Genomic DNA, 20,605 nt, shown 5'->3' on the forward strand with positions numbered 1-20,605 from the left:
GAGAGAGAGAGAGAGAGAGAGAGTTGGAGGTATGACAAAAAACAGAGAGACAGAGATAGAGAGGAAGAGAGGGATAGACAGGGAGAGAGAGACATACAGTACATACATATATATATATATATAGAGAGAGAGAGAGAGGTGAGAGAGAGAGAGAGAGAGAGAGAGAGGTGAGAGAGAGATTCCTGTACGCAGGTACTGGCCAGTCTGCTCTGCTCTGCGCTGTGGTGCCTCATGGCAGGAAGGAAGTCTCACGTCCGGCCCGTTCTCCACCTGGACACAATAAGGCCCTGTAGTCTGGTCAGGGGAGGCCCCTGCGCTGCTCACATCAGGCCCCCAGACGGAGGCACATTGCTGGCATTGTCTCCCCGACTCAACTCACCCTCCCACCCCGCACTAGCCCCACCCCACCCCAACCCCTACCTCCAGCCTCCCGTGGATCGCCCCGAGAGTGAGGGGCCGTCCTCGGCAGGGGGTGCGCAGAGGCCCTGGGACGAGCAGGGGGGTGGTGATGGGGGTTGGGACACTGTACAGTGCTTCTGAGTACACATGGATACAGGCATACCATAGATGGACTAGCGAGCCTGGGCTTATGGACCATGTGCAGATATAGCGCTATAGTGTTGTTAGCCTGGGCTTATGGGCTATGTGGAGGTATAGCGCTATAGTGTTATTAGCCTGGGCTTATGGACCATGTGCAGATATAGCGCTATAGTGTTGTTAGCCTGGGCTTATGAACCATGTGCACATATAGCGCTATAGTGTTGTTAGCCTGGGCTTATGGACCGTGTGCAGATACAGCGCTATAGTGTCATTAGCCTGGGCTTATGGACCATAGCGCTATAGTGTCGTTAGCCTGTGCTTATGGACCATGTGCAGATATAGCGCTATAGTGTAGTTAGCCTGGGCTTATGGACCATAGCGCTATAGTGTCGTTAGCCTGGGCTTATGGACCATGTGCAGATATAGCGCTATAGTGTCGTTAGCCTGGGCTTATGGACCATGTGCAGATATAGCGCTATAGTGTCGTTAGCCTGGGCTTATGGACTATGTGGAGGTATAGCGCTATAGTGTTGTTGGATGTATGTAGCTCACAGTTGGCTTAACATTTGTTTGGCTCAACTAGTCAGTCACTGGTCAGTGGCTCTCAGTCACACGTGTGGTGGGTGTCCATGATGCACGAACCCTCCTCTTCTTTTTTTATGAGTCAGGATTTTGGATACAGCAGCCTGTAACTGCCACTGCTAAAGCTAGCCATTACTGCCTATGTGGCTCGTTTAAGCCACCCCCTCCTAAACACACACACACACACATGCATGCACGCATACATTTACCTCTTACATACACACACACACACACACACACACACACGGCTTTATAGTCCCACTACATTTTCATGAGCCTGAGGGTGGGAATGGCCCTAGCTGCTTTTTCCCGACACGTCCAGAGCTCTGCAATAACAAGGCGTGGAGGCCCTTGAGCGCGCTCAGTGTGAGTGTGAGTGTGTGTGTGAGTGTGAGTGTGTGTGTGTGAGGCGTGGAGGACCTTTAGCATGCTCAGTGTGTGTGTGTGTGTGTGTGTGAGTATGTGTTTGTGTGTGTGTGTGTGTGTGTGTGTGTGTGTGTGTGAGTGTGTGTGTGTGAGGCGTGGAGGCCCTTGAGCGCGCTCAGTGTGTGTGTGTGTGTGTGTGTGTGAGTATGTGTGTGTGTGTGAGGATGTGTGTGTGAGTGTGTGTGTGTGAGGCGTGGAGGCCCTTGAGCGCGCTCAGTGTGTGTGTGTGTGTGTGTGTGTGAGTGTGTGTGTGTGAGGCGTGGAGACCCTTGAGCACGCTCAGTGCAGGCGGGCGGGCAGGCAGGCTGCTGGGCACAGGGAGGCCCCCCGCTCTGAATCCCCCCGACTCAGCCGTAAGGCCCATTGACCCTGAACAAGTCACTTCACCTCTGTGTGATTCCAGCCGGTCATCCGTGACGCCGGGCGGGGACGAATGAGTGAGGCCGCCTGCCCTCCTGCCCCCTCGAGCCGGCCGTAAGGAAGTCCCCGGGCCCAGCGGAGGTCGAAGAATGGAGCTCATGTTTCTCACTGAACCTTCAGGCTTCAGCTGACCCCAGTGAGACAGAAAGAAAGGAAGGAAAGAGAGAGGGAAGGAAGGAAGGAAAGAAAGGATAGAGGAAGTTTGTGAAGGCATGGAAAAGAATGTGTTAACTAAGTTCTAGTTCTCCTTTCGCTTGGTCACTGAGTACAGATCTCAATAGGCCCTCTCTGAGCATTCTCTCCCTCTGGATCTCCCCCCCCCCCTCTCTCTCTCTCTCTTTCTTGCTTTCTCCCACTCTTCTTCTTCTCTCTCTTTCTCGCCTTCTCCCGTCTGTTTTTGAAAGGAGTTTTACGACGTGCTTTATTGCTGGTGTGCGGCAGCATGATGCCTGACTCCTCCCACTGAGCATGATGCCTGATTCCTCCCACTCCCAGCGTCGTATTTGTTTCCACTCAGAGGGTGAATCTGGAATGTGTAGCACACTTCAGACCCACCAAACTGATTTCAACAGCCCTCACACACACACACACACACACACACACACACACACACACACACACACACGCGCGCACACACACACACACACACACACACACACACACACACACACTGCCTCCCTGACAGGGCCTAGGGGATGCTGGACACTAGGGTTGCCCACTAAAGAGGAGTGTTGGCATGTGCCAGGGGTTGCCCTGGAGACGTGTACCACAGGGTTTCTGACTGATGTGCTTTTTGTCTCTTCCTCTCTCTCCTTCCCTCTCTCCCTCTATCTTTCTCTTCATCTCCTTTGGTTTACCTTTATCTGCTGTTTCCCCATATCCTTATGTATCTTTCCTTGCCATTCACTGACCTGTCTTTTTATTCTCTATCATTCTCCTGCTCTCTCTCTCTCTTTCTATCTCTCCCTCTCTACGTCTCTGTCCATTTACACTCCAGGATTGTGAACTAGCTCTGTGCCCAGTTGCCCATCCTGTTTCACCGGACACCAAAGGCCCTTCTCATCCCGGTCACAAAACCCAGTGGAGATTTGGATCGTGGACACAGGTAGCTCACACACATCCTACTACACATCCTACCACACATGCTCATTTGTGCCTCTGCACAGCTCTGGGACGCACTGTACTGTCTGGTGGGGATCACGTTGGAAATAAAGAAGGGCTACAGCTGTAAAGCATAGCACAACGCTCAGACCATAATCATTTAAAAGAAGTTCTATCTCGTTTCTAAGTTACTCAAATGGTCTACAAAAGCCTGAAAAGACAATAGCTTGATGAGACTCGAATTACGTTTTAAAAGTTAAAGTTCAACGCTCATATTGCAAGGGTAATGCTGCCACTCCAACTGTCCGGCTGCCAAACCACAGCAAACAGGAGATGTGCAGCTGGTCAGTGTGATCCTATATCTGCAGCTGGTGTGTGGAACGATGTGTCATGTTACAATAGATCATGCAAATCAGTGGTTATTTTAGTCTTATTTAGCATTTATTTCTACTGAAAAGTGAAATGTTTATTCCCACCAAACCGGACATTTTTCAACTATTACAGTGCAGCGCCTCTTGTGGCAAAGGAACTCGGATGCGGTATGTGAGTTGTCGTGACAACCAGGGAGGAGTGGCCGAGGAGTCTGCCTGCGCTCACCTTCCCAGGCCAACGGCGCGGGAAGTTTGCCAGGTGGTGGCATGCGGCCAGTGGAAGGTTCTGGAGTGGACGCCGGTGAGTGTGCTGGGGAAATGTGTGTTGTTTGTTAACGGCTTTTGAGGAATTGTGTGTGTGCCTAAAATATGCATCTACTTGATTGTAGAATTGCTTCATCTCACTCTCAAACACACACACACACACACACACACACACACACACGCGTGCGCGCACACGCACACACGCACACACACACACAGACACACACACACACACACATGCACACACACACCACATATGTTGTATTTGCTCTCAACAGCCCATTTGATGAAATCTTAGGCTCCAAAAAACCACAGCTAGTTTCCTTCATTTCCTTACTGTACAACCCCCCCCCCCCCCTTGGGAGCTCCATTAGCATTTCATTAGCTGGTTTATTTAGCTTGGGTCTCTCTGGTACTCAGCCCCAGTACAGTGTTAAATGGCCATCCTCTTTGTCATCAGGCGTCTCTCTGGGGCGCGACCAGCTGATAGGAATGGATGGGGGCCGCTGGTTGTGGTGGGGGAGGTTGAGGTGGTGGTGTGTGTGTGTGTGTGTGTGTGTGTGTGTGTGTGTGTGTGTGTGTGCGTTGGGAGGGGGGTTGAGGGGGGCAGGCCTTGTTTACAGCTGTTTCTCATCAGCTTGAGAGGAGCAGCGATACTCCCAGCCCACAGTTATCAGGGCCCGTGCGAAAGTGGGAGCGAGGGAGCGAGTGAACGAGTGAGTGAGCGAGTGAGTGAGCGTGTGGATGAACGAGTGAGTGAACGAGTGAGTGAACGAGTGGATGAGTGTCTCAGAGGGTCTCTGATTATTTACTGTATGCCAGAGTAACTCGTTGAACCCGAGGAAAGAAGCCATTTCTTGTGAGGCCACAGAGTTTAATACAGACAGCAATTGGCTTGGAGCACTAGCTGCCTTACACAGACACAGGAAGTCAGCTCTGTAGGAGTCAGTTTAAGACACAGCAGCAGGTGTCAAATGCCTAATGATGGCAACTTACATTTTATAGGACAAAGTGTCAATCGTTTTTTCATTAACTATTGTTCACTCGGCTTTTCTGTAAAATGTTGAATTACTGAACTACTTTTGTGTGCATGATTTGCAAGTATTTGCAAGTTTCTAATTCTTTGTTGATTTATTTCAGTTGTCCAGGCATTAGAACTAATGTGGTTTGAACGTATTCCTGGGTGGTAACATGCATGTATGTATGGTGTTTGTGTGTGTGTGTGTGTGTATTTGTGTGTGTGTGTGTGTGTGTGTGTGTATGTGTGTGTGTGTGTGTGTGTGTGTGTGTGTGTGTGTGTGTGTGTATTTGTGTGTGTGTGTGTGTTTGTTTGTGTGTGTGTGTGTGTGTGTATTTGTGTGTGTGTGTGTGTGTTTGTGTGTATTTGTGTGTGTGTGTGTGTGTGTGTGTTTCGCGTGCTTCTGTTTGCAGTGCTCGGTGTCCTGCGGCCAGGGCAAAGCCACCCGCCAGGTGGTGTGCGTGAACTTCAGCGACCAGGTGGTGGACGTGAGCGAGTGTGACCCAGATGACCGTCCAGCCCGCGAGCAGGAGTGCGCCATGCCCCAGTGCCCCTCGCGGCCCACTGACCACGGCTCCTTCCCCGCCATCCCCAAGAGCGTGCCGCCGGCTGGGGGCAGCGACAGCAGGAGAGGCCGCAACCAGTGGAGAACTGGTCCTTGGGGAGCGGTGAGTGTCTCCTAGGCCAAGTCTAAGTAAACGGTTCTAATTGCTTCTTTTAAGCACAAACCATTTGTTTAAATTACCTCTTTTAATCACAATTATTCCATTCAGACGGCCTTTGTTTAGGTTTCCTTAGCGTTGGAGTTTCAACATGCGAGAACAATTGACTGTGGTCTGAAGGGGTTTGTCAGTACATAATTGAAATGGTTAGATTACATTCCCCCACAAAAAAGAAAAAAAAAACACAATGAAAAGTACTTGGTCCTATTTTTGGAGGTCCGCTGTCTCACTCAGCCTTTTGTCTGTCTGATTAGTGAAGGATGTTCTTAAATTAGCCTCGTAGAACTCGGGGAACCGAGGTGCAGCCGTAGTGCCAGGCATCAGAGCGGTCTGAGGACACAAAGACCCAGGGTCGAGTCCGGCTTTAGGTCATCCCTCACTCCAACTCCCCATCACTTCCCCACCAGTTTCCTGCCCTAGCTATCATATCACAATAAAGCCAAGAGTGGACCGAAAATAAAGAACAAATGGCCATACGTCCGTCCAGTTTCCTTCAGCGTAGTGGAAATTGGCTGCCTTTTATCAGCGACTAACTTCTGAGAGCTATTTATAAGCTTATCCATTGGTGAATCAAGGCTGTCCCACTGATGGAGGTATTCTCTTTTTGTCTGTGACCGAGATAGATTCAACAAGGTCGTTGTGTTATAAACAATAGCTACAAGGATAAACAGTGACGTCACACAATACCAGAAACTAATTTTCACCATCTGTGAACTAAAGCAGACCTTGTTTTAATAGCTCAATACTTTCATAAATGATAAGATGTGGCCGTGTATTCATTCATTTTAAGCTACGATGATAAAAGAGGAATATATGTGTAGATGTGTGTTTTCAGTCATGTGCAGGAAAGTACCCACATGTAGGAAGTCTAGGACAGCTAGCAGAGACCTTGTTTAACCCTAAAGGGAAATCCTGAGATCAAACCTTGTTATTTCTGATGGCTTTGAAGTTGTACAGAAAGTTACAGTAGGCATTTATTATTGAAATTATGAGGTAAGAAATTACACACCTTTTATGTAATGTGACAAATTACACTATATCTAACCCTAATGTGTTTCTATTCAGACATTTCAATACTTTTTGAATATTTGTTTATGTCCAGTGTCACAAACCTAATGTATTCCTATACAAGTTTTACAAGTTGACCACAGACTTTAGTGACAACACAGTGACTTTCACACAAGACTCAGGCCTAGATGTTCTAAGAATTACCGCTTTTTGCACCTTAAAACATGGCATCGTACGTACAAAACAGATCGCACGTGGATCAAAGAGTATTTTGCACCCTAAAACATGGCATCGTATGTACAAAACGGATCGCACGTGGATCAAAGAGTATTTTGCACCCTAAAACATGCATGTATGTTTTTTCTTGTATGTATAACTATCCAGGCCAGCACTCTTAAAGTTTAGAAATAGACAAATTGAGTGAAGCCTGCTCCTATCCTCACTGGCACCCTAAAACATGGCATCGTACGTACAAAAACACATGGATCAAAGCGCATTTTGAGTGCCAAAGCCTGGAGCGCAGAATAGACCTCTGAAGGTTCTTTTTGGTTCTTTTTTGTAGGCGAACTTCAGAGGTCTATGGCTATCTACGCTTTTCTTACTGATGCATATGCATTTATGGGAGGGTGGGGGAAAAGTGGGAATATCGCCAGAGACTTTCTAATGACGATACACAGTACTCAAAAAATCCTCCATAGAATTGCATGGGGTTAGTTTGTAACGCCAATATGGCAGTTGTCTACACATATCCTGCCCCTTCCGCAGCAGAAATGTCAACATGTGAATACCTTGTGGCAATCATGTGGTTTGTTGTGAATACATCGTGCCAATCATGTGTTGTGATCTCACCGCTGGAGCAAGGTTGGTGTTGTGAAGCCTTGCGCACGCACATTTCTGCCGAAATAGATGCCCGATAAGTGCCCAAAAAGCGTTACAATATGGCCACCGAGTGGAAGGGCTTGCCTAAAAGGACTTTGGTATCACGCAAACACAGGGGAGGAGAAGTACTAACGATTGATTAGGTATTCTGTCATATGTTTGAAAACAGTGCACGTCTGTTTTGCGGTGAAAAAAGGAGGTGTAATCCAAATTGCTAAATCAGTATTCAGAGCATCAGTTTTCTGTCAAAATAAACCTTAACTTTTGTTAGCCTTTCTTTTTTTTTTTTAAGTATATTTTTTGGGCTTTTTATGCCTTTAATTATAGGACAGTGGAGAGTGACAGGAAGAGAGAGCAGGGGTGGGATCCGGAAAGGACCACGGGGCGGGAATCGAACCCGGGTTGCCGGCATACAATGCAGGTGCCCCAGCCAGCTGCGCCACAGCTGGGGCCTTGTTAGCCTTTCTAATGTCGTATTTTCACTTTCACAACATCTAGGCCACTTCCCAATCTACTAGACTAGGGTAGCCTATTAAGTCATAGTCCTAGTCTACCTGCAGGAAATAAGTATTAAAAAAGTATTTTGTTTTTTAAGTGGATTAGTAGAACTACTAGGCCTACTCTCTATGTCGCTGCTCGTTGACATCCTATTATCATGTATGATTGCTAAACTTTGATTCTTTTTAATGTTGCAATCGGTTAACTCCACTGTGCTTGTGGCTCAGCTGTGGGCACGTAATTAGCGCTGTAGAGGGGGCGAGGACAGGCGGTGATGAGCGATGTTTACGTAATGATTGACAGCTTATCGTGTGATCCTGTTGTCCATGCTGATGATGAGCGCTGTTTACGTAATGATCATTGACAGCTTATCGTGTGATCCTGTTGTCCATGCTGATGATGAGCGCTGTTTACGTAATGATTGACAGCTTATCGTGTGATCCTGTTGTCCATGCTGATGATGAGCGCTGTTTACGTAATGATTGACAGCTTATCGTGTGATCCTGTTGTCCATGCTGATGATAAGCGCTGTTTACGTAATGAAGTGACAGCTTCACGGTTTGGCTTGGCTTGAACGAGATCACTTCTCGTCAGACGACTTGAAATGGGCGTGTCGTTGCGTAATTTTGCGTAACTTCCGTTTTTTCGGACAATTTACTACTGGTAAGACGAGTCTGATGGACAACGGGATCACAGGATTAGTAAATTCCATGCAATATGGCAAAGCACAGCGTTCGCTTTCTGCGCGTAGAACTCGGTATTAACGCTTTCTTTGTACATCCGGTATCTTAAGGTATAATATGCAGGTTTAGGTATTTTTGCCGAGTTTAGAGCTCCCTCTACAGTCGGGGTGTATTTATATGTTACTCTGCTATTGTAAATAGCAAACTTCTCGCGACTTTCCTCCCTGTTTACAATGCAAATGCTTTTGTTGTGGAGGTGAAGGATTAACAACAGGCAAAAACTATCTCCAAAGAGCTATATCTACTGACAAGGTAATGTTTCACGATGTTTAGCGGGGCACCGCTATTGGAAGTTGCATGGCTGGTCTTCTCAGTAGGGACTCGCTACATCTATGCTGTATAGCTATGCTAGGTGAACATTTTGGCTTCATAAAGGTGAAAATCTTGCAAAAAAGCAGACTGCGTCTTTGACTAGAATAAAGATAAAGGGCAATTCCATGGAAAATTACGTTTTTTGTAACATCCATAATGCCAATAAAATGGGATGGTATGGTATGATGTGAATGATTACATGAAATTTGAGCATTTGCTATTTTTGGCTGAAGAATGTACACGAGAAAAAAGGCACAAAAAATGAATGTTATCATTCACATCATACAAATGCCAAGGCATTTCCTGGCGTTATGGATGTAACAAAAAGTCCATTTTCCATGGAATTGCCCTAAAGCTTTATTGATTTATGGGTCTGATGGCCATTGGTCATGAGCATCTCACTGACCCGATGTGTTCTGCTCTTAAACCCAGTGCTCCAGCACGTGTGCCGGAGGCTTCCAGAGGCGGGTGGTGGTGTGCCAGGATGAGAACGGCTACACGGCCAACAACTGTGACGAGAGCTCCCAGCCCAACGAGCAGCGCTCCTGCGAATCTGGACCCTGCCCGCAGTGGGTCTATGGCAACTGGGGAGAGGTGAGCGGAAGGCTACTAAAGATGGTCTATAGTCACCGTCAATCCATCTACACTGCGATTTGATGCATATTATATGGTCAATGAAAATCCAATCCAATCCAATCCACTTTATTTATATAGCACAGTTTAAACAAACACAAGGTTCCCAAAGTGCTGTACAGCAAGATAAGAAACACACAAGACACCACAGAAGCACAATAATAGGAAACACTTGACTGATATGTTAATATAATGTTCTTTGAGATCCCTTAATTTAATAATATTTAATAACATTATATCTCTGTTTTAGTCACTCCTGTAAATCCTAGAATTGAAGTCGTCTGCATTGTTAAATGGTTACCATAGCACCATAGCAACAAGTCATTTGTTAGTGATGACAGTGATTGCTCCTGGTTTTATTCATCACACACTAAGCTTGAGATTGTTTCCAGAGTTTTGGTAGCATCAAAGGGATACTGTGGGTGGTTCATATCTTCTGTCATGGTGTTGATTTGGGAATGTCATGGTGTTGATTTGGGAATGTCGTGGGGTGGAGGTCATTTGCGTGCCTGTGTAGGCATTAGGACTGCTAAGCACGCTTCCTTGCATAGCGATGGTGAACAGGACACTTCCTGTCCCGGAAAAAGCCACAGGTGCTCACCCCTTGCATTCTGTGTTCCTCCTCTCTCGTCCACAGTGTACGAAGTCCTGTGGCGGCGGGATAAAAACTCGGCTGGTCGCATGTCAGCGGCCCAACGGGGAGCGCTTTAACGATCTGAGCTGTGAAATTCTTGACAAACCGCCCGACCGAGAGCAGTGCAATACTCAGTCGTGCCCGTCTAACCCCCACTGGAGCGCAGACACGTGGAGCTCGGTACGCTCATAAAATATTTGATTTTTTTTTTTGTTTACATGTTCATGGAGTTTGGGCTTTTTCCTCGTTACATGTATAGCTTGAAAGACAAGACCAAGACAAAAAGCCAAGCAAACACATAAGATGGGTTGCGATTTTAATCAAATACTGTTCCTGTAACCCCAAGTGCCATGACTGTCAACACAACAGACAATTGTGAATTGTATTTATTTTGCACTTAAGGAAACAGAATTTACCAGATATACAAAAATATCACAAATGTCACAAAATATCCTGGTAGGCTACATACTACCTGCGTGTGACCATAACCAACCTTTTTGTCTTAGTTCATGTACTAATGAAGGATCATCATAGGATCTTTCAGTCTGATTTAGTTTGTAAAGTCGTTGTTTTCAAAGATAATAATTTATTATGCAAAAGATGTACATAGCATTAGCTTTCTACTTTGTTAGATGTTCTGTGACAGAGTGTGTGCTGGGTCATGTCGCACTTCTTATGTTTATATGCAAATATCAGTGAATATTTTTGTATATGAGGATTTTGCTATTTGATTGTGTTTTACTTCTTGGTTGTTTTAGTGAAGATACAAAACACAAACTCCATATCCATGGTGCGATTCAGTAGCTTTGATTTGAAATTGTATTTTCATATTTGTGACATGAACATAGAACAATTTAATAGTAATGGCACCAATGAAACGAGGACCATGGAGTCACTTTCTTATTTTTGGTTTTATTCTTATGAGATGTATACATTTGTTTATGATATATGTCTATTTGAAATGTTTGCGCTCTGTGGCCCATGCTTTCTCGGCCATGGCTGACATGAGTGGATGACCCTTGTTGGGTCTACTGCAGTACTTTTGAGTTGACAGCATAGATTAGGCTGGTACAGCATGTCATGTCACATTGGAGAAACACAGACGCCAACACGGCAGTTTGCCTGTAATTAAGCTCCGAGGCACATCGCTCAAATGGTGCTTTTTATGATTATATGAGTTAGCGGATAGTTTCTTCATATGTTTTGTGAATAACTTGTATGATTTGACCACCATTACTCCGTATACGTGAAAAATATGCTATCAACCATACCTCACTTGGAAACATACACAGTTCATTCAGCCATCATGTTTTGACTCATACAGTGGTGCTTTTATCAAACAAGGGAGATGTGAGACCTGAATATCCCATAGTTATGGTTTATTTGTCACATTTAACTGTTAAGTGTCAGATCTATGCTTTATTTCAATAGCAGCATCAACCACATGGTGTATCGATAGTCTTTACAATTTTTTTTTGTCCACTCAGAGTTGCTGATTTTGTTAGACTTGTTGTGTCTTGTCTTTCAGTTTGTTTTTTTTCCAATTTACAAAATGTATATTGATTTTGCCTATGTCAAACCTGTGTCTGTTGAGCTGAACAAAATGCCCTTTGCCACACTCACAATGCATTAACAACAGGCGAGACTGATTAGTTTTATTTTGCTGGAGATCATTCTGAAGGCCAGTCATTTGTGTCTACCTCATTCTCAGTCAATAGAACTCCCTCCACCTCCTCCCACAGCCCTTCAGGGTGGCCATTTTGCTGATGGAGAACCATGAATGGTGTAACGTGTACAACATCCAGTTGGCTTTAAAGTCGAACTTTAGCTTTATAACCATAATAATGTACATCTGAGGCCGCAAAAACAGCACAGTCCAACTGAGAGCTTTTTAAATAAAGCTTCTCTTTGTATACATTTGATAAAACAGTTTGTGTATGATCTATTTCTTAACGTTAGTAGACTCATAACTGTAAGGTATGTGATTGGATCAACTGTATTATTTAAAGTGCCATATTTCGAATATTTTAACCACCCGCATTTCATTTGATCGTTCATACCTTAGATACAGCATAGCCAATGTGCAGTGACAGAGAAAGCATGCACTGCGCCCTGCATGCATTTGGATGTTGACTGGCTGTTCAAATGTAGTGCGCCTCATTCCAAATGGCAGTATTAAAGTCCAAATGTTTTAGAGATATGGATGATTTTGTATATTTATGTAATTAATTCATATTTATTTGTACTTCATCATACTGGATGTACTGTCTGTATTTAAATTTCATACGAATGTGCGTCATTTTGCAATGTGCTTTTGTAAGAGCAAACGTACAATGAGGAATGACTAGTACCTTGCACAACGCTTTTGAGTATATACAAAACAATATTTGGCTATAGCTAATTTACAAAACATGTATCCTTGTATTTTGTATCTAGAATCCAAAGCTGTAAATTTACCTAAAACTGCCTAATGTACATCCAAAGAAATGAGATATAGGCCTATCTTTTTTGCTATTGTATGTGAACGCTAAGGAAATATCCTGCTGCTTTTAAAGGTGAGGGTGGCATCTAAATGTATGGTCCTAACATAGTTGTAGTGAGCTGCAGATCTGAAGCAAAGGTGTTTAATATCTTTTTCTCTATAACATTTTACTCAAATCACTGAGTTTAGTTGCAATCAAACAAGTGGCACCAGTAATGGAGTTGGCTAGCCTGTGAATTTTTGTTAGGTATTTAGACATAGAAGCGTTGAACATGATTGTGCACTGGTGTAGCCAAGGGGGTCTAACCTGGTTTAAACAGAGACTGTGTGGATTTATCTCTGTGTTTTCTGTTCAAATCATTCGGTCCCAAAAGAGCTTTTTCAGTGACAGAACTACTAATAGAATCACTGAGCTTTGACTTTGTTTTCTTTGGAGGTCAGAACCTTCTGACCTGTGACTCATGGTGTCATTTTTTTCAGAGCGGGAGTTTACCCAATTTTCTTTTGCAAGGGAAGTCAGCATTATGTGCTACAATGAATCTTTGATGGAGCCATTTTTTGTGTTCATTCATTCACTAATGCCTGCAGTCCCTTTGGTGGCTCTGGACATGCCAGGTTCTTAGAGGCACCGCCCTTCCTCTTTTTTTGCAACGCAGTGTGGGAGGGCTTTTGATGGCGGCGTGACTGTGACAGTCATTCCAATGAACACCCGTTGGCGTGACAATGGATGAGAGCATCGGGGGGGTCAAGGGTCACCTTTGATTTGCAAGGAGGCCTTTCCCTGCACATTTAATCAGCATGCTCGGACTTGCTCGGAAAAGCGCTTTAATCCCAGGAAAACCCACTAAAACCCTTGTGTTTTACGTTGCTCTTGCTCTCTCCTTTTTTTGTTTTTTGGGTTCGGGGACCTAGTGTTTGCTTTAGATTTGAGGGTAGCACCAACAGTCAACAATGAGGGCCCCATTTGATTTGATGCTCAAGAAAACAAGAGAACCAAAGAAAAAAAGTTTAAAAAAACTCAGAGCGTACGACTTCACTGATGTGCACGACTTTGTCCATGAGAGGTGATGTCTAGATAGCAATGAATAAACTTTCCAGTGATTATACAAATCTCATCTGTCTATATTGAATATGTTCATACATTTATGTCTGTCTGTCCTTGGTTACTTTTTTATTGGTGTGGACTGTTGATTTACTAACTATGAGATATTGCCAGAATTTTGTTTTAAGAAGGCTATTTTCAAGGGTGAATAAATCCTCCTTTTTATTTCTAATATAAGGGACCAAAAAACCTTTTTGACATGATAGTGCACTCGACTTCTCAATTTTAAGACTGTGGTTTATGGTTTTAAATAATTGTAAGGCAATTTACTTTGACCTCATTGAGATAATTCCCACCATCATGCTGGTTCTGTGTAGAGTGAAATATGTGCCGTCTCATTCAGGCCCTTGTATAAAAACCTTCAGAAATGGTCTGACATTTGAATCTCAGCAGGTGTTGGCTCCCTTTTCTCCGCCATAAATTGTATTTTGATGCCTTCGGCTCACCTCTGAGCGCCATTCAACCGACCCCCCAACTTCATCACCGACTACGTACTTTACCCTGTTAACGTCAGTGTTTCTCCTTTCCACTCAGTTACTGTCCACAGAAATGCTAGCAAGGCGGAGAGACTTCATATTTGTTTAATTGGTTAGTAGTTACTATGAAGAGAGCCTGGTAGCTATTTGGAGATGCACCTCCCAGTTTGACATGTGTTGGCAGCTAGATATTCGGGGGGAGACAGGATCATTGGGGTCAGGCCACTGATGATGCGTGTGTGTGTGTGTGTCTGTAAATCATTGATTCCAACCCAGTCTACGCCTCTTGGAGTAGACACATGTGGGCTGCATCTGGGCCAGGAGCTGGAGAAACTGAAGGGCGCCACAGCGATGACGCAGTCTGGACTCACACAAGCACACAAGCATCAGGCGCAGCCAGTGTTTCAGTGCCAACGTTTGCTTTTATTGTCAAGATGCATTCATTCCTCCGCTTATGAAATGCTGGAGTTATTCTGTTTGTAAATTCTGTTACTTACTTACCAACACATTTGATTGTGTTAGTGAATAACAATCTGAATGTAGTTAATGTGAATATGTTTTTTATTATTTGTCAAAGAACAATCCAACATCTGTATAAAGTGGTTGTTTTGTTTTTCTTGTTTTTTTTCCTCTTTTGGTTGTATGTGAATGCAAATGGACCAACATTCTAATGTCACAAATCTATATAAAAACATGTAGTCAAAGTCATTTCCTGGGTTTTTTTTTTGCTGACAGTATGAATGCTAGTCCCAAAGACAAACGGAACCAGTAGGGAACCAAGAGCGCTCTCATGTGATACTAATGATGGAGGCACTGTAAAGCATTCTGATGCTTACCACTCTTGCTACATACCCCCCGCCCCAATGTCAACGGAGGCCCCCACCATTCTCTCCTCCTTACAGAGGTCAAGGGTCGCCCCATTCCTGTTCCCAGCGCTCCCTCGCTGCGCGCGGCCCGCTGGGACAACGCACTCGTTCAACCCGGGACCTGTCGCATCGGATCTGTCCCCTGGGCGGCCCAGGCCTTTGATTATCCCAAGCTGAATCAGAACCCCTCCCCCCCCCCAGGCCCTGATGGCGGTGTGTGTCTGGTGCACTGTGCCTGGGCAGAGGGCTGTCAGAGAGGCTTAAGCCTTCAGGCTGCTCAGTGAACCTGGAGGCCAAAGGCGGTTGACGCTGCTGCTTGGCTTGCAGCTTGGTTTTCAATTACTGTAGCTCATGATTTGGACCTCTGTTCACAGGCCCCCTGCAGGGGTGCCCGAAAGAGAGCTTAAGGGACAATTAGTGATGTAGGAATACTCCCACCGCTCTTGCTTAAGGGACAATTAGTGATGTAGGAATACTCCCACCGCTCTTGCTTAAGGGACAATTAGTGATGTAGGAATACTCCCACCGCTCTTGCTTAAGGGACAATTAGTGATGTAGGAATACTCCCACCGCTCTTGCTTAAGGGACAATTAGTGATGTAGGAATACTTCCACCGCTCTTTTTTTGCAAACTGTACATGCAAGGTACACATTATGTTCAGTGACATAGTGCAACGTGACAAATCTGTGCTTACTGTGAGACTCAACTTACTCCATCCCTTTCTGTTGCATCAAGTCAGCAATAACATTTCTGGAAAAGTATTTACTGTACTCTATGGTGGTTTTATTAGGCAAATGTACTACTTTCCTCATTTATGTATACCTATAGTTATACCCTTATATACCATAGTTAAACCCTTTACTTAAAAATACATTAACACCATTTAAAAAAAATAATAATAATCTAATGGTTCTTAACGGCTGTATTTGGCTTTGTGATCTCAAGAGTTGCAGCTCTTTTCAAACCATGTTGTCTCTCCTCTCCCACAGTGCTCCGCCTCCTGTGGAAGGGGATACAAGTACCGGAATGTGACGTGCGTCAGTCGGTCCAAGCGGCCAATCCCGGAGGAGAACTGCCAGCACCTGCCCCGCCCCAACAAGCAGAGGAGATGCCGAGGGGGCCGCTGCCCCAAGTGGAAGGCCAGCAGCTGGGGCGAGGTAAAGTGTGCCTGTCTCATACCCGCCTCATACCCACTTCATACCCACCTGTAGCACAGCTCCCTCCACACATCACCCCCCCTCATACCCGTAAAGTCTGCCCACCTCATACCCATAAAGTCTGCCCACCTCATACCCGCCTCATACCCGTAAAGTCTGCCCACCTGATACCCTCCTCATACCCGTAAAGTCTGCCCACCTCATACCCGTAAAGTCTGCCCACCTCATACCCACCTCATACCCGTAAAGTCTGCCCACCTCATACCCGTAAAGTCTGCCCGCCTGATACCCACCTGTCCTGCAGCACAGCTCCCTCCACACATCACCCCACCTCTGCTGATACCCACCTGTAGCACAGCTCCCTGCAGCACAGCTCCCTGCACACATCACCCCACCTCTGCTGATACCCACCTGCAGCACAGCTCCCTGCAGCACACAGCACAGCTCCCTGCAGCACTGCTCCCTGTAGCACAGCACAGCTCCCTGCAGCACACAGCACACATCACCCCACCTCTGCTGGCAGCACCTTCTCTGGTGCACTTACACCACCTTGCTTTGATTTTAGCATGTGTGCCAGTTTGTGTGTATGTGTGTGTGTCTGTATGTTGGTGTGCGTGTGTGCGTGCATGTGTGTGTGTGCATGCGTGTGTGTGTGTGCACGTGTGTGTGTGCGTGCGTGTGTGTGTGTGTGCACATGCGTGCGTGTGTGTGTGTTTGTGACTCAGATGTTTCAATACTTTAAAACTGTCTGCTTTCATCATCTTTGACGGCCATGTTCTGCTGCTCATCAGATTAGGGGCTACATGTGCTCTGATGGATAGCATTCCTTCTGGCTCTTCAGAAGGGCCCGGTGTTGGCAGGATTTGTGTGTGTGTGTGTGTGTGTGTGTGTGAGAGAGAGATGTCCTCTCTTTCATCTACTCCGTCAGTAAGGTTAACCCTAGTCAGCATGCTTCAGCGTTTCTCTCTCTTTCTCCCTCTCTCCCTCTCTCTCTATTTCTCTCTCTATCTCTCTCTCTCTCTCTATCTTTTCGCTCTCCTTTCCACCCGTCCATGACAATGGGAAACATGTGTCAGGAGCTTCTCTGTATGTCTTGCCAGCAAGACAGAATCTACTTACCCTATCAGGCTAGACAGGCATCCCAGAATGCATCTGAACATCTGGACAGCCCACTATGCCGTCTTGGCACAGAGACTGAAACAAGACACACACACAAATATGCACGCGCACACACACACACACACACACACACACACACACACACACACACACACACACACACACACACACACACACATAGAAATATGCACATACCACAGAGAGATACACACGACACACACACACACACACACACACACACACAAACAAATAAAACCATTAACATGTGATGCCATCCTGGGTAAGCTTGGACCTCAATGTTTTTAATTTTCTCTCTCTAAAAACTGCACGTAGAACCCAGCATTTGTAGTCTGTGTGGTACAATGTGCTCCTGGTGCACACATTGATGTAGTATCTGGACATGAGGAAGTATCTGTCAGACAGGAAGGTGTTTCAGTAAATATACCTGGAATAAGTTCATGCTCCAAACAGAACAATATTATATTAACCAATCAAGCATTTTCCCCTTGAGATTACCTAGAGATAATGGGGCTAAAATGTTTCAGGGATGTTTTACAACTTTTTACATTTTCAGAAGTGTGATTCTTATAGTTGGTATTTTTATTAAATATGTCTAGGGTTTATAAATGTGTGCAAGTGTCACATCTTAACTGTTTAAGTTTGCTTAAAGCAGCACTATGCAAATGTTGGTCTAAAACTGCTTAGCTCGCTACCTAAAATGCATGCAATCCCCAGAGCCATATTAGCGCTGGTAGAAGCTTGCTGGCAAGTGGACTGGAGTCTCTGATTGTATATTTAGAAATCTCTTGCTCTCTTGCACTGTGTTCCTACCCAACACACAGGACTGCCTGGTGCATATCCTGGATGGCTGGTGGGAATGACGTGTATATATCATCAAAATAATTTTCAAGATGATACCAAAAATAGTTGCCTTACAAAAGCATACCTCAAAAGCAGCGTATTGTTGCATAGTTTTGCTTTAACATTATGCATATGCACTTTTGCTACCAGCCACAAAGTCCCTTGATTGCGTTAGATTGAACACAGGTGGTGGGTGCTATTTGGTAAATCTCAACAGACACAATTCACCACGAAATCTCATGTGGCATACTGTAGTAATCAACTGTTTTGAGTCAGCTTGAACCCTTTCACACGAAATCTCATGTGGCATACTGTAGTAATCAACTGTTTTGAGCCAGCTTGAACCCTTTTACACTGCCAATGACACTTGCCACTACAGCTTGAAATAATGAAGTAATGTAGCAAAAATATTCATTGTTCAATATTTATATTAAGTTTTAAGGGATTTAAATTTGACTACACTCACATTACATATTAGTGTATACAGTAAGCATCAAATCAAAAATTTGCATAATAGGTATGATAACTTTATGTTTAACCAACAAACTTCTGAATATGGTCTAAATGAAATAAAGCAGTTCATTCAACATCATAAAGGGTACACAAAAAAGAATACTTCTGGTGTCATGAATATTGCTTATGATATACTGCAGGAGTGATTTGGTCTGCTGTGGGTGTCATGAATATTGCTTATGATATACTGCAGGAGTGATTTGGTCTGCTGTGGGTGTTCGTGATTTTAATGAAAAAATATGCAAAACTGGGCTGATTTGACTAGGGCTGATTGGGGCACATGATATCCAGACAAAATTCATATGCACAATTACACATACAGACATTTCCGCACAGTTCAAGAGTTATTTTGGCAGAGAAGTAATCCCTGTAACGTTGGATTTTTTAAACCAGCCAATCCATAGGGAATCAGAAACATTTGTCTCAAACATTCAAACCCCAAATTCTGCATCATCCTCGATTCTGCATTTATCTGCATGTTCACACATACTGATCTACGTCTCAACCTTTATGGGGAGAAAACATCAGTTACAGTAACAACTACATCAATTTCGGTACTCCAGATGAAATGGGGAAGATGATGTTCAGACTGTACCTTAGCATGTTATGTTAGATGATGTGGAGAAACCTAAAATATATATCCACCGTTATTACCACCGTTATTACTACCAGTGACTTCTAAAAGTATTTGCTTAGTCTGAAATTATATCCATCCATCTTTATTTTTTACATTGTTAAAGGAGCAATAGAACATCGCTGTTAAATCTGGTCTTACCTCAAGAATTCTGATTGCCTTCTAACCAAGGTATGGGTAAACCAATGGGTTAGTGAGAGGAAACTAAGTCATGGCGACCTTATTTTAGGTCCTTGGCATCCCACTGGCCTGTTAAATTGTGGTCTTTATCAACCTGTGGGTTTGAGCCTATGCATTTAATAACTGGGGTCTGGGGTTGTGGCTGTGGTTTGATCAAGCAAGGCAGAAAACCACCCCTGGACTCAGTCACTCGCTCCTCTACTCCCTCTTTTGGTCTTGAGCATGCTGGATTCATTTTGCATACTATTTTTCCCTTCTCATAACATAGTAATTTTCACTAAGAGCCTTTGAATGGAAGTAAATCATTGTAATTTGCCTTTCATCAACAAGCTATTTGCCTTTCCCTGGTTATGATACACATTAAGGAATTCTTACCATCTGTGACAAAAGCTTGTTTTCCACTGCATATTGCCTTTACAAGAAGTGTTACAGTTTGGCACTGATTTATTTTATCTACATTTCTAAAAGCTCTTTATTTGGGAACTGAAATTGAAAACTGATGTTGTGGTGTGAGATGTGTCTGAATAGTATGCGTTAAGATAGGCAAAAAACCAATTCATTTCACTGCTAACAATATGTGGAATAATTTGCATTATGACTACATGGCTTGGCAAAGCATCGTACATGATGCTGTCATTTTGTACATGGGGGTGGGAACTATCATCTGCACAGTATGAAATGCACATTCAAGTGCAATTTTGCCTGCCTATCATCATAGAGAGCTCTCTTCATTTCAAAGAAAAATCTTAATCAGTTGCATGCATTGCAATTCTTTGTATTAAAATACCATTAAACCTTGTGTTAATTAAGAGAATTTTAAACAGGAAAAGCATGAAATGTGTTACGCTACATTCGAAATCTGAAACACAAGCAATGTCGGATTATTCACTCTACACATAGTTCACCTTACACACGTTATATTAATACTTAATTAATACTTTGAGTATGTATCTCTGCTTTGGATATTTTAATGAAAACAATAGTCTAGACTGATGTTTTGACAATAAATGGCAAACCCTGTTCCTGACATGATTCTCATAACCAAACGAAACGTTGCCTGTGAC

General features: G+C 44.2%; 1 protein-coding gene across 1 annotated transcript in view; it reads left to right on the forward strand.

Moving 5' to 3' along the window:
• adamts9 (ADAM metallopeptidase with thrombospondin type 1 motif, 9) overlaps positions 1–20,605 on the forward strand; it is a 52,869-nt gene that overhangs the window by 19,341 nt on the left and 12,923 nt on the right. Inside the window, exons 24-29 of the mRNA XM_076267508.1 lie at positions 2,966–3,073; positions 3,574–3,741; positions 5,136–5,390; positions 9,317–9,478; positions 10,155–10,331; positions 16,067–16,234. Of these exons, the coding sequence (XP_076123623.1) occupies positions 2,966–3,073; positions 3,574–3,741; positions 5,136–5,390; positions 9,317–9,478; positions 10,155–10,331; positions 16,067–16,234 (1,038 nt within the window). The remainder of the gene's footprint in view (positions 1–2,965; positions 3,074–3,573; positions 3,742–5,135; positions 5,391–9,316; positions 9,479–10,154; positions 10,332–16,066; positions 16,235–20,605) is intronic.

This window comes from Alosa pseudoharengus, unplaced genomic scaffold, assembly GCF_046254945.1.
Source record: "Alosa pseudoharengus isolate Yale_2024_CS ecotype anadromous, Long Island Sound unplaced genomic scaffold, YU_APseudo_1.1 YU_APseudo_1.1_scf_5, whole genome shotgun sequence".
Lineage (NCBI taxonomy): Eukaryota > Metazoa > Chordata > Actinopteri > Clupeiformes > Clupeidae > Alosa > Alosa pseudoharengus.